General features: G+C 23.6%; 1 protein-coding gene across 1 annotated transcript; it reads right to left on the minus strand.

Annotated features, from left to right (window-relative positions):
- Positions 1 to 46: 46 nt before the first annotated feature.
- Positions 47 to 1,748, minus strand: COL26b_014038 (uncharacterized protein; the record flags this gene model as incomplete). Its single annotated transcript, XM_053186618.1, has 5 exons — positions 47 to 337; positions 388 to 701; positions 752 to 1,394; positions 1,445 to 1,549; positions 1,701 to 1,748. 5 exons carry the CDS (start codon positions 1,746 to 1,748, stop codon positions 47 to 49), a joined length of 1,401 nt encoding a protein of 466 aa, XP_053029444.1.
- Between the last annotated feature and the right edge of the window lie 12,262 nt (positions 1,749 to 14,010).

Raw genomic sequence — 14,010 nt, forward strand, 5'->3', positions numbered from 1 at the left:
AGCCAGTTCCTGTGGGCTCAGGCCATCCATCCTTGCGACATTTCATTCATCGTTCTTCCGTTTCCAGGATCTCAATGTTCGTGAAGTCGGAAGGATCAAGAACGGGTTCGCTCTGACCACACGAATATACCCCGAACATAACTCCGCAGAATGCTCCACCCACAGGAGGATATATGGTCAAATCTTCGGATTTGAACGATACGTTTGCCATAATTCCGCCGATGTCAAGACTCATCTCGTATTTGGTCGGCTGCGCGGCGATGGCCAGCTGCACATGGTGATCCAAGTCCAGTCCCGGGCATGCTGAGGTCTTGGATCGAAGAACCGGGTAACCAACCTGTAGTCATTAGCAACAGCCACGAGTGTCGATGCTCCCGGCCTCTGTACCTTGAGTTCGCTGACCTTGCCTGTAGGCTCTCTTGTCACAATTTTCGGAACAGCCAGGCTTCCGTCATCTTCCCGCACCGCCGCGATTCCGATGGTAGCGTATGAATACTGGCTCCACCAGACGGTGATGCCAGACTCATATCCTGCTCTGCTGGGTTTGAAAATCATCTCCGCCCTGAACGACTCGTTGTATGACGTCTGTTTCCTGAGCAACATCGCAGGAGACTCTGGGCTGTTGAGGTCGAAACAGTTTCCGAATAACCTGAGATACCCCGGACGCTCAGTGAGGCTGTAGCAAGGCTTTATAGGTGTGTCTAAATATGTCAACTGCGGCACTCCAGTGCGATTGATGCACACCACATACTCTTATGGTACCAACCAAGCTCGAGGCTAGACTTTGATAGGTCCGCCCTCCATCTCACCCCGACTGCGTTTGCCACTGGTGCTTTCTGGACGTGCTCCCTGCCGACAGTTCGGAGAGTGATATTGCGACCCTGGTTGAATATGGGCCAGTCGTCTACCCAATCGACCCGAACGAGGAATGTCTCACGGCCCATCTGGGGCTCGATATACTTGCCCTCGGACTTCACGGGCCGAACACCTAGCATCACCGCCCACCATCTGCCATCACCGTCCTCAAATATGTCGCAGTGACCGGTTCTCTGTACCTCTTCTTCGGGGCCGTTGTACCACAAAGCCTGTCCTTGCCCCTCCCATGGACCGTATGGGCCGATGTCACTCCTGAAAACCCATTCCTGGTGGCCCGCTTCGGTGCCGCCCTCGGCAGTGAACAGGTAGTAGTACCTCCCCTTGCGAACGATGTGGGAACCTTCAGCTATTCCGTGCGGAGACTCACGGATGACTTGAGGGGGTGTGAGTGTCCTCCCCGTAGTGATGTCGATCTCCGAGATGTGGATTGCGAAGTCTTTCATTTTCAGTCCTGGCGTTCGCTTGCTCATACGCACTGTGGTAGAGAGATAAACCTTGTCGTTGTCATCCCAGAACAGCTGGGCTCCTGGTCAGAGACAACGTACCAATGTCGGGGACTGGGACTCACATCCTGATCGAATCCAGGGTTGTCAAAGTAAACAGGGTCTGACCAGGCGTTGTCATCCCAGATGTTATCCGTCCAAACATAGAAGCCCCTTGGGAAGATGCGTTCCTACGAGTGAATGGATCAGATGAGCCGCCGCCAGTGATAACAGAGGATCTCACGTCGCTTGTCGGTCGATATCTCTGAAAAAGACCATTGGCCAAGTACCAGCGCTTTTCCTTCGGCCGATAGCGCAGAGTGCTTGCCCAGCTACCTGCACCAGGCTCAACTGTTCGCATCTCAATTTGACTTCGGCGTGTAAGTGCATGACCAATATGTTTCCAATTGATCAGATCTGTGGACGAGTAGATGGCGCATCCAGGGAAGTACTCGAAAGTTGAGGTGGACAGGAAGAACGTCGTTGGAGTGGAGTTTGTGGCTGGAACGACGCATACAGTCGGGTCTGGATTGAAGCCCGGAATCACAGGGTTGGAGAAGACAGCTCCATCTCTAACGGATGCCATGGTGATGCACCTCTCAGTGAGAGTCAAGCTGTTCCAGTGGATGTTCACTGTGGCACCAGGCAGACCTCAGGTCGCTTTCAGAAGCTTCTTACAAACAGGACAAAATCTGGCTTATGGTGCTTTTAAGTTGGGAGTTGGTCTCCAGATGCTTGCTGAGCGTGAGCTGGTGCTCGTCGATCGGGATCATTTTCTCCAGCAATCACAGGCCGTTCTAGCTAGCTAAGCGATCTCCACTGTTTCCTAGTTATTTAAGCAGCCGAACTAAAGATAGCTTTAGAAACTATACTACCCTTATTAACTTAAATTAGTATTATATACTTATATACTTAAGGTTTAAGAGTTCTACTTTTATTTATATAATATTAAAAGCTAGTATTTTAAAAAGACTAAATAGTTTATAAAAAGATATATATTATTTAAGAAAGGCTACTAGCCTTATATTTTAAAATTTAACTAGTATTAACTATGAAAGCTAGACTAATCTCCTTACCCTCTACTAATAACCTTTAGGTTATATAACTATAGTTTACACTTAAATATCATTTTTGCTTTTATGCTTTTCTATTAATTAAACTTTAACTATTATAATAAGCTAAGTTAACTATCTTTTTTTAGCTACTTCTATCTCTATACTATATTTAATTTATACTTATTTTCTAGTATCTTCTTTACTATTTAGATATTTACGCTTAAATAATATCTTCTATTTTACTATATAGTTTTAACATAAAAAAAGCTTTATTACCATTAGCTACATTTTTAATATTCGATTTACTCTTCTTAAGTTACTAACTTTTTAAACTATTTTAACTATTTTAAAGAAGTTTATAAAGTATTTATAAGTATTATAATTATTATTAATAGTTTAACTATTTCTATATTAGGTTTCAAACTATATAACTTTAATATGTCATACTTGTGAACTATTTTAAATTAATACTTCTAAGTAAATTTAAATAGAATTTTCTTAATTATAGAAAAAGTTATTATATTTAAAACTTTTAATTTTATTAAGTTTAGTTTTATAATTTAAGTTATTTAGCATAGCTTTACTTAATTTATATATAAGTATAATAAGACGGAAAGATATTATAGTTACTACATATATTACAAATAATAAAGAATAAACTAAAAGCTTTATTTAAATAATTAGATTCTTGTATTATAGTTATGATAACGTTTTTAAGTACAGTAGTAAAATGTTATACTACTAAGCTGATACCTTTAAATATATATTTGAACTATTATTAAGCTTATGTTATACTATAGATGATATTTTTATAATATTATAAATAATATACTTATAAATAATAGTGTTATAAATAATACTTTTATTAATATATTTTACTACTTTACTACTTACTTACTTACCTTCTTCTATTAGAGATAAGTTAAGCTAAATATTGATTACTAGTTGATTAAGATTTATTTATTTAGTTACTTTATTAAAATTAAGTATAAGTTAAAATACTAAGTATTAAGAAAAGAAGTATTAAGTAAATTATAATACTTATTTATATAGGTTAACTAAACTATTAATATACTATTTATAAGAGAATTATCTATTTAAATATTTTTTAAAAAGCCTATAAAGCTTATACTAATTATTATAAAATAGAAAAATATAATATAGAGAATATACTATATTTTTGTATTTCTTATATATATTTAAATTTAATTTATAGAAGTATAAAGCTAAAAGCTTTAATTAGAAAAGTTTTAGACAGTATAATAAGGACTAATTTAATATATAAACTATAGCTTATTTACTTTCTTCTATAGTTTTTAATAAATCTTATATTATAAAGTAGATTGATAAGTATATATAAAGATACCTTCTTAATAACTATACTTATAGCTATTCTTAAAGCTATACCTATAACTTTATTTATAACTTTATCTACAGCTTTATTTTAGATAATATAATAGCTATATTAATACTTATAAATAAAGCTATTAATTAAATATATTAAATAGACTAAACAGTTAAATTTTTTAACTATTCTGAATTACTATTCCTTATATTATATAAAAGCTAAAGTCAGATAATTTAAAATTACTATTTACTATAAAAAAGTATAATAGCTATAATTAAAGTAAATATAAGCTTAAAAATAAGATAAATAAGAAATATTACTTATAAGCTTAAAACTTTATAATTATACTATACTAATGTCTATTTCTATTTCTTAGAGTATTCTTATTTAATAATAATATTATATTATAGCTTTCTAAATAAAAAACTATATATTAAACTAAATAGTATTTTATACTATTTTCTTTAATTAATAGAGAGTATAAATGAAAATACCTACATAGTATTTCTAACATTATACCTATATATAAAGTAATATTTTACTATAATCTTTTTATAAAAGAGCTATGTTATAACTATAAACTTAAACTAAAGAGTATATATATTATAATAAGGTAAGAGAGAAAGCTTATTAACTATATTAAATACTTTATTCCAAATAAGAAACCTCTTAAAAATACTTAAATACTTACATATTAATTTTCTAGCTAACTATAAGAAGTATAACGCTTTTAGCTATTTATTATAATTTTTATTTATTTAGAGTATTAAACTTCTTAACTTTATACTTCTTAATAATATATATAGCTTTTAGTTATATAATTATAACTTAATAACCTCTTAAGTCTCTAACTGTCTCTTTTAACTTTTGTTATACTCGTATATATATATATTAGTTAATAACTTTATAATCTTTAACTTTACTTTGGTAATAATGTAGTTTATAATTACTTAATTACTAACTATTAAACTATTAACCTATTTTCTTTTTTATATATTACTTATATTATTAATATTATCTTTATTATTATTTTACTATTTATTATATAAATTGAAATAGTTATTCTATTTTCTTTTTATTCTAAATAATTAAAGAAGTATAATAAAGATTTAAAAAGAGGATAAAAATAAAACCAACTAAAGTTAGAGAAATCTAAAAATACTTTTCTTTATTTAATTTTTAAAAAATAAGAATTAGTAGATTTGTTCTATGAATCAAGCTAGAAGATCCTAAAAGTTCTTCTAAAAAGTTAGTTATTGAAGTTATTAAAAAGATTAAAAAGAATAAAAAGAATAAAAAGAATAAAAAAAGTATATAAATAAATATATTTCCTATTTATTTACTTAGTTTTTTTATTATTAACTAATTAAGCTTCTGTTTATTTATATAAACTATTTCTTTTTTTAACAATACTTAATATTTATAAAAACGCTTATTTAGCCCCTTTTTTTGAACTTAAAATTACTAAGAATTCTAAGAACTCTACCTCCTTCTACTACTTATACAGATTAATTAGACTACGAATATAAAAATAAATATATAAGTATAAGCTTAATTAACTTATATTTTATTTATATTTTCTACTCTTTTTATACTTAGAATTATATAATTTTCAGAAAGAAAATAAATTATTAAGTAGAAATCTAGTAGTATTATTTTTATAATATTATATTGTCGTTTAGTTTTAAAAATATAGAAAGTATAATAGAAATTTCAAAAAAAGAATAAAAAGTATAACTAATTAAAACTAAAAGAATTTAAAAATACATATTTTTATTTAATTTCTAAATAATTATAATAGTTTATTTTATAATGTATTTTCTGCTTTATATAGTACTCTTAATATAACTTATTAAGAGAATAAGTTGTATAACTAATATAAACTTTATAAGTTCTTAATTTAAAAATACTTAAAAAAGTAATTTCTTTTTAAAACGATATACTTTCTTATGAACTTTTTAATTTCTTTTAATTATTGATTTTTAATAGTTATAAGTTTAGTTTATTAGAACTTTGATTTATTTCTTTATTATTATTAAGATATCTTATGAAATTAATAAAGTTGTTTTGTTTTATATTTCTACTTATATATAACTACTTTATATATTTTATAAAATGTCTTATTTTTTTAAAAAGATTTTTAAACTAGATTTTTACTTCAGAAATATATAAGTTAAACTTTAAATTTATAAAAACTAGCTTATTTAGTTTAACTATTTTAAGATTATTTATATTATATATAATGTTTCAAATTAAATTGATATTAACAACTATAATATATTTATTTTTAAAAATACTACTAAAATAAATATATCTTTTTCTAAAACTTATAGTAGTAAAATTAATAAAGGGAAATAAGATATTTATAAAATTGATTTTATCAAATAGAAAAAATTAGAATTTACAAAGAAAACTAAATAAAAATAGCTAACTTTCTATAATAATAAGAAATAAATAAAAATAGAGTCATTTTAATTTTAGTTATTTTTATATTTATATATATTTAACTTTTTCTTTAATTAATTAAATTACTATTAATTATATTCAAAAGATTTGTTTTTGAATTAAGTATAGAATATTTATTAGGTAGTTTTTTTCAAAAAAAAGCTAAAACTTAAAATAATATAAAAACTAGAAAACAGTTTTTAGAATAAATTTAAAACTAACTTCTTATGAATATTAGTAAAAAGCTTATAAATATAGTTAAGTTTTAGATCTTAAATAAACTAGATAAAAGTTATATTTTATTTAAGTTATACATCTTAAATATTTCTAAATTAAGTAAAAACATTAATCTTATTTCAATATTTTCCTATTCATAAAAACTTATAAACTAAATTATTTTAAATATTAAGAATAATACATTTCTATTTTAAATAATAGTTGATTTACTTAAGAGTAAGTTTATAAGAAATAAATTAATTACAAAGATTACTATAAAAAAGAACTATTTAAATATTCTTCATAAAGGTATATATTTCAATATCAATTTAGTAAATCTTTATGATTAATAGATTGATTAATTATTATTAAGTATTAATTTATCAAAAAGGCTTTTTAGTTAAATACTTTTTTAAGTCATTAAATTTTAAATTACTCTTAATTAAATATAATAAATAATTTAAGATCTTATTATTTATAAAGAACTACTTAAGGTATTTCTTAATTTTAAGTATTAAATAAAGGTTTTCTTTAGAAGTATTTAGTTGAACTTTTAGTAGAAAATATTAAACATTAATAATATTTTTATAATAACTAATAATACATCTAATAGCCTATAAATCTTAAATTAAACTTTAAAAAAATATAAATTTAAGAAACTAAAATTTAAAAATAAGAAATATTAAAAGTCTAAAAATAGCCTCTAGCTATTTACTATGATTTTCACTTATTTAGAGCGACAGACCTCCTAACTCTACATCTCCTAATAATATATATAGCTTTTAGTTATATAATCTCTCTAATTATGTCCATCTCTTAACTTCAGCTATACTTATATATATATATTAATAACCTTATAATTTTTAACTTTACTTTAGTAATAATATAGTCTATAGTTACTTAATTACTAATTACTAAATTATTAATTTATTCTCTCTCCTATATATTACTTATACTACTATTAAATACTATCTTTATTACTACCTTACTATTTACTGTTTATGAGTATTATTATCTTCTTATTTAACTAGGCTAGCTAACACCCTTAGTATACCTTATATTATCTATAAATAAAGTAGTATACTAAGCTAATAAGTTTAATAATAGCTGTACTATAATTAGTAACACTCTCTCTATTTAGTATAAAGTATACTTATTAACAAGTTTTATTAAGCTTAAGCTTAAGCTACTTCTACTTTAGTATTATAGAAAGCTTAAATAAAAAAGTGCTATTCCTTAAGATAGCTAGAAATATATATAGCTTTTATATAGAGGTATATAGAGCTATTATCTATTACTTTAATTATAGTCTAAAGAGAGTCCCCTCTAAAGGTATATATAAAGACTTTAGCTATAGCTACTTTAATAATATACTACTAATTAATAAAAGAGTATTTAAAAACTTTATTTATTATATAGATATTATTCTATACAGTAATACCTTTAGCTATTTACTTATAAAAGGGTATACTTTATAAAGGATTAGCGTTTTTATATATCTCTTATAATATAGATATTATAAAGGATTTATTATAAGTTAAAGAGGAAGAGGAAGAGGGATTAATATAAAGCTTTATATATAGTAGAGTTTTTATACTTCTAGCTATAAGAACCTCTTCTAATAACCTCTTTAGTTAAGAAGTTATCTCTCTTATAGTAGTATTACTAAGTCATAAAGGCTTTAGTAACTTATCCAGCTTTAATATAATTAGCCTTACTATATATAGTGCTATTACTATTAGCTTTATACTATATAGCTAGTGCTATTACTATTCTATTAGTTTATTTAGCTAGAGTATATATTTAACTTTATACAGTAATATTTAGAGCGTTTACTTAGTAATAAGAATATATAAAGTTTCTATACTGTTTTCTTTAATTAGTAGAAAGTATAGGTTAAAATGTTTATATAGTGTTTTTAGAATTATGCTTATATATAGGGTGAGTTTTACTATAGTCTTTTCATAAGGGGACTATGTTATAACTATAAACTTAAAAGTTCAGAAATGTTTTTCAAAATAGTAAAGAATATATACATAAGGAGTTTATTAATTAATAAATTATTAACATATATTTAGATTTTTCAAAGTTATATAAGAATTAAATTTATATTATTTAAAAAGGTACTTTACTAATTAGGTTTTAAAATTATTAGTTATAGAAATTTAAAATAATATTAGAATTAATTTTCTTACTTTCTATTAATAACGTTTAGGTTATATAATTATATAGATATTCCTTTTATATTTATAATCTTCAATTAATTTATTAAGAGTTTAAATATTACAATAAGTTAAGTTAACTATTTTCTTCTAGCTACCTTTATCTTTATATTATATTTAATCTATACTAATCTTTTATTAATAATGTCTTTAACTTTATAATATAGTCTTAATAACTTTATTACTATTAGCTATACACTTATTATTAGATTTACGTTTTTTAACTTACTAACTTCTTAAGCTATTTTAGCTATCTTAAAGAGGTTTATAAAATGATTATAATATTAAGATTATTATATTTCATTATCTCTATGTCAATCTTAAAGCTATATAACTTTATTATATTACTTTATTTTAACTATTTTCAATAAGTATTTCTAAATAAGTTTAAAAAGGGTTTTCTTATTAATATAGAGAAAGTCATTGTATTTAAAGCTTTTAATTTTATTAACTTTAATTTTATAAATTAAGTTATTAAATATAACTTTACTTAGTTTATATAAAGTTATAATAAAGAGGAAAGCTATTATTTAAAGTTATTATATGTATAAAAGAATATAAAGAATAAATTTACAGTTTTATTTAAAGTAGTAATTAAATTCTTATATTATAATTATAAGAACTTTTTTAGCTATAATAGTTAAAGATGATATTATTGACTTTATATTTGAAGCATAAGTTTAAACTATTGTTAAGCTTTTATTATATTATAAATAATACTTTTATAAGTAATAATACTATAGATAATATATTTCTAAATAATAATAATATTAATAATACCCTTACTAATATATTTTACTACTTTACTACTTACTTACTTTTTTCTATATAGCTAGAAATAAGTCAAGTTAAATATTAATAACTAGTTATACTAGGATTTATTTATTTACCTTCTTAAGATGAAGGATGAATGAAAGTGCCATTATTAAGTTTAAAATATAAGGAAATAAATATAAAGTAAACTATAATACCTACTTATATAGGTTAACTAAACTACTAATATATATATTAATAATATCTCACTTTTTAAAAATAATCCTATTTCTAATAATTTTATTTAATTTTGCTATAAATTTATCTTAATATAAACAATTTAAGAATTATAAATATTATCTAATTAATAGCTATAACCTCTTAAGAGTAACTGTTTTATAACTTTAAGCTTATATCCAAAAATAATACTTATTTTTAGTATTTATAAGCTAAATTTTTAATTAAAAAGGTTTCAAATATTTAGTTTAAAATACTTAAAAACTAAAAATCAAAAGAATAACTCAAGTTTAAAGTTATAACCCAGCCCCCATATAAAAAGACTATAGTAAAACTCACTTTATATATAACTATAATTCTAAAAACACTATATAAGTACTTTAACTTATACTTTCTACTAATTAAAGAAAATAGTATAGAAACTCTATATAATCTTATTAATAAGTAAACCTTATGAATATTATAAAGTTAAATATATACCTTAGCTAAATAAACTTATAGATTGGTAACAGCGCTAGCTATTTAGTATAAAGCTAGTAGTAGTAGTATTATATATAGTAAAACTAATTATATTAAGGCTAAATAGGTCATTAAAGCTCTTATAGTTAATAATAGCTTTATTAAATCTTCTAATAAGATATTATAGATATTATTATAAGAGAGAGAACTCTTTAACTAAAGAGGTTATTTATAAATACTATTATATAAGAGATAAGGTATTAACTAAAGAGGTTATTAAAAGAGGTTCTTATAGTTAAAAGTATAGAAGCTTTACTGCTATATATTAACTATTATACCTATCCCTCTTCTTCTTTCTTAACTTATAACTTATAATAAATCTTAAAATATCTATATAATATTTATACTATATAAAGAATATAAGAATACTAACTTCATATAAAGTATACCTTATTTTAAGAATATAGTTAGAGATATTACTATATAGAATAATATCTATATACTAAATAAAACCTTTAAGTTTAGTATATACTCTATTTTTAATTAGAAGTATTTTATTAGAGTTATATTTAATAGAGCTTTTAATAATACTTCTCTGAAGGATTTTATTTACTAAGTATTTATAATAATTATAAAACTTAATAGCTTTAGTATAAAAGCTATATATATCTCTAGTTATCTTCAAAAGTAGCTTTTCTTTATATAAATCTTTTATAATACTAAAGTAGATATAGTTTAAGCTTAAGTATAAGCTTAAGATATAATCAGCCCTACCATATATAATACTACTAGCCTTATACCCTGCAGCTAGCGCTATTACTATTCTGCTAGTCTATTCAGCTAGAGCGCACGTTTAACTTTATAATATTTAGAAGGCTTACCTATTAGTAGGAACATATAAGGTTTCTATACTATTTTCCTTAATTAGTAGAGGGTATAAGTTAAAATACCTATATAGTGTTTCTAAAATTATACTTATATATATACTATAGTCTTTTGATAGGGGGGCTGCGTTATAGCTATAGACTTAAGTATAAGCTTAATAAGGATTAGTAAGTATACTTTATATTAACTATTACATAGAGACAATACTACTAATAATAATATAGCTAATAGTAGATAGTAAAGTAGTAATAGAGATAGTATTTAATAGTAGTATAAGTAATATATAAAAGAGAGGATAGGTTAATAGTTAAGTAGTTGGTAATTAAGTAATTATAAACTATACTATTACTAACGTGAAGTTAAAAATTATAAAGTTATCTAGTAGTATATAAATATAGCTAAGGTTAAGAGAAGTAGTTAGAGATTATAATTATATAACTAAAAGCTATATATATTATTAGGAGGTATAAAGTTAAGAGATTTATTAAATAAGTAAGAATTATAGTGAACAGCTTAAAGCTTAAAAGATTAACTTATTTAAAGTATAAAATTTATTCTACTGCTTATTTATAATAAATTATTTTTTAAAACCCTTTTAAATCTAAAAGTAAATATTTACATTAATATAGTTTTTAAAACTTATTTAACTATTTAGAAACTTACCTACAAGCTTTACAATATTTTATAATTAAGGATAAATATATAGTAAATCTTCTTAAATTTACTTTAGAAATAAAACTTATTATATAATCTTCTAAATATTATAAACCTTTAAGAATTAACGTTTTAAATAAAAAAGATTTCTTATATATAAAATAAAATAAAATATTAATAGATCTATTATTACAATTTTAAGAATAATTAAATATTAATAATAAACTTATGTGAATAATATTAATATTAAATTTCCCTCTCTTTATATAAAAAAACTAATTAATAAAGGAGAGAGAATAAGAAGGAAAGTGATTATATAAAATATATAGATATTAAACTTAAGCTTTAGCTACTTACTATAGCTTGTACTTAAAACCTATATTATAATAATCTCTAACTTACCTCTTTAGCTAATAACCTATGAGTTATATAATATAGCGAGGTATTTAGTAATATACTGTATACCTTATAAAGGAGCCTTAATAAGCACTTAGTAAGGAGTAGGTTATATAAGCTATATAAGCTGAATATACCTAAGATATAAGGTATCCCAAGAGCGTAATATCCTCTTAAAAAAGATATACTTTTATTTAACTCTTTAGTTTTATAAAAGCGTATATAATAGAGGTAATATTATTAAGAGCAGAAGTAATATTTAATATGATAAAAGGGGGAAACTTTTCGTTTTATTAGTTATTATAATAAAATTCCTCGTATTTAATGATGACTATTAATAATTAGTATAAATAGTTGTTATTGATATAAAAGAAATAATACTAATAATAGTAATAATAGGTAGTAGTAACAAGTAGTAGTAGTTAAATAGATAAACTATTGAATTACTTACTTCCTTAAAATCTATTCTAAGTAGAAAAATCTATTGTATATATAATATATTTTTCCCTCATAAACTATTACTTAGTTAGGTAATTACTTAATTAAGTAATTATTATAATAAGTAATTAAGTATAAAAACCTTACTATAAAGTTAGTTATTATAGGTTTATTTAATCTAATTTAGATATTTTAGATCTATAATATTATTATAGTTATAGTTTATAGATTTATCATAAATTATTAGTTTGTATTATTTTAGTTCTAAATCTTGCCTTAATATTAACTTTAGTTAATAATAACTATATTATTAACTTTAGGGAACTATTATTCTATTAATATATACTTTTTATAGTGACTAACTTAATATATAGCTTTTATGTATTTTAGCTAGTTATAGGAGTTACTATAATAAGTAATTTATATATGTATACTTTTTATTCTAATTAGATAATGTTATAGGTACTTTATTCCTTTTAGTTATATTAATATGTGATTAATACTTATAAAGTTAATTACTTAATTATTAAGTATAGTTTCACTAGTTATATTAGTATTAGTAGTCTTGGCCTTATGTCTTTTTTATAGCGCTAGTTATATTTAGTTTCACTCAAATTCTCCTTTAGGGGCAACTTAGTTAGGACTTAGTAGTTTTAGACTTTTACTACTAGAGGACTTACAAGGGATTAAGATATCTTTAACGTTAAAATCCTTATTATTAATATTAAACTTATCCTCTATTTATAAAATAGTTAGCTAATAGCTTTAATAATAGGTTAATAGTACATATAACTGTTTTTATCTTAAAAAAAATAAGATCTTAATTGATACTTTACTTTCTTTATTAATAAGCTTATTAGTATAATTATTTTAACAAGCTTATTGAGTACTTTTAATTTTATAGTATATTTATAACTACTTTATAGTAGTAAAATAGCTTATATAGCTAATACCTATCTTTATATAAGTATAATATTATAGTATAAAGATTAAAAACTTAAGAGAAAGAAAAAGAATTTATTAGAAAATGACAATAAAAGAGATAGAAAGGGAATAAATTACTATATAAATGATAAAAAAGATCTTATAAGTAATAATAAAATAGTATTTATAAAATATAAAAGTTAAGATATATAAGAGAAGGAGAAGTTCTATCAAAGGGCTTATAGAAAGTTCTACTCTTATTTATGTTAAGAAAATACTTACTTATTTTATTTAGCTTACTTAATATTAGTAAAGTTATATACGTATATAGTATTAATAATATATTATAAGTTAAAAAGTCTTTTTATAACTCTATATAAAAGAAACGCTCTATAGTTTTTTTAAGAGTACTTCTTATTATACTTTAAGTAATTTTATATTAATATTATATTTATTTTAGTTTAAATACTCTTGAATATAAAGCTTCTATTAGCTATTTATATAGCTAAGGAGGTTTTTAGTAAGATATTTAGTAATATATTATATATTTTATAAAAAACCTTTAGTAAGCACTCACTAAAGAGAAGGTTATATAAGCTATATAAGCGTAATATGCTTAA

This window comes from Colletotrichum chrysophilum (assembly GCF_026319265.1).
Source record: "Colletotrichum chrysophilum strain AFK26 chromosome Unknown scaffold_284, whole genome shotgun sequence".
Lineage (NCBI taxonomy): Eukaryota > Fungi > Ascomycota > Sordariomycetes > Glomerellales > Glomerellaceae > Colletotrichum > Colletotrichum chrysophilum.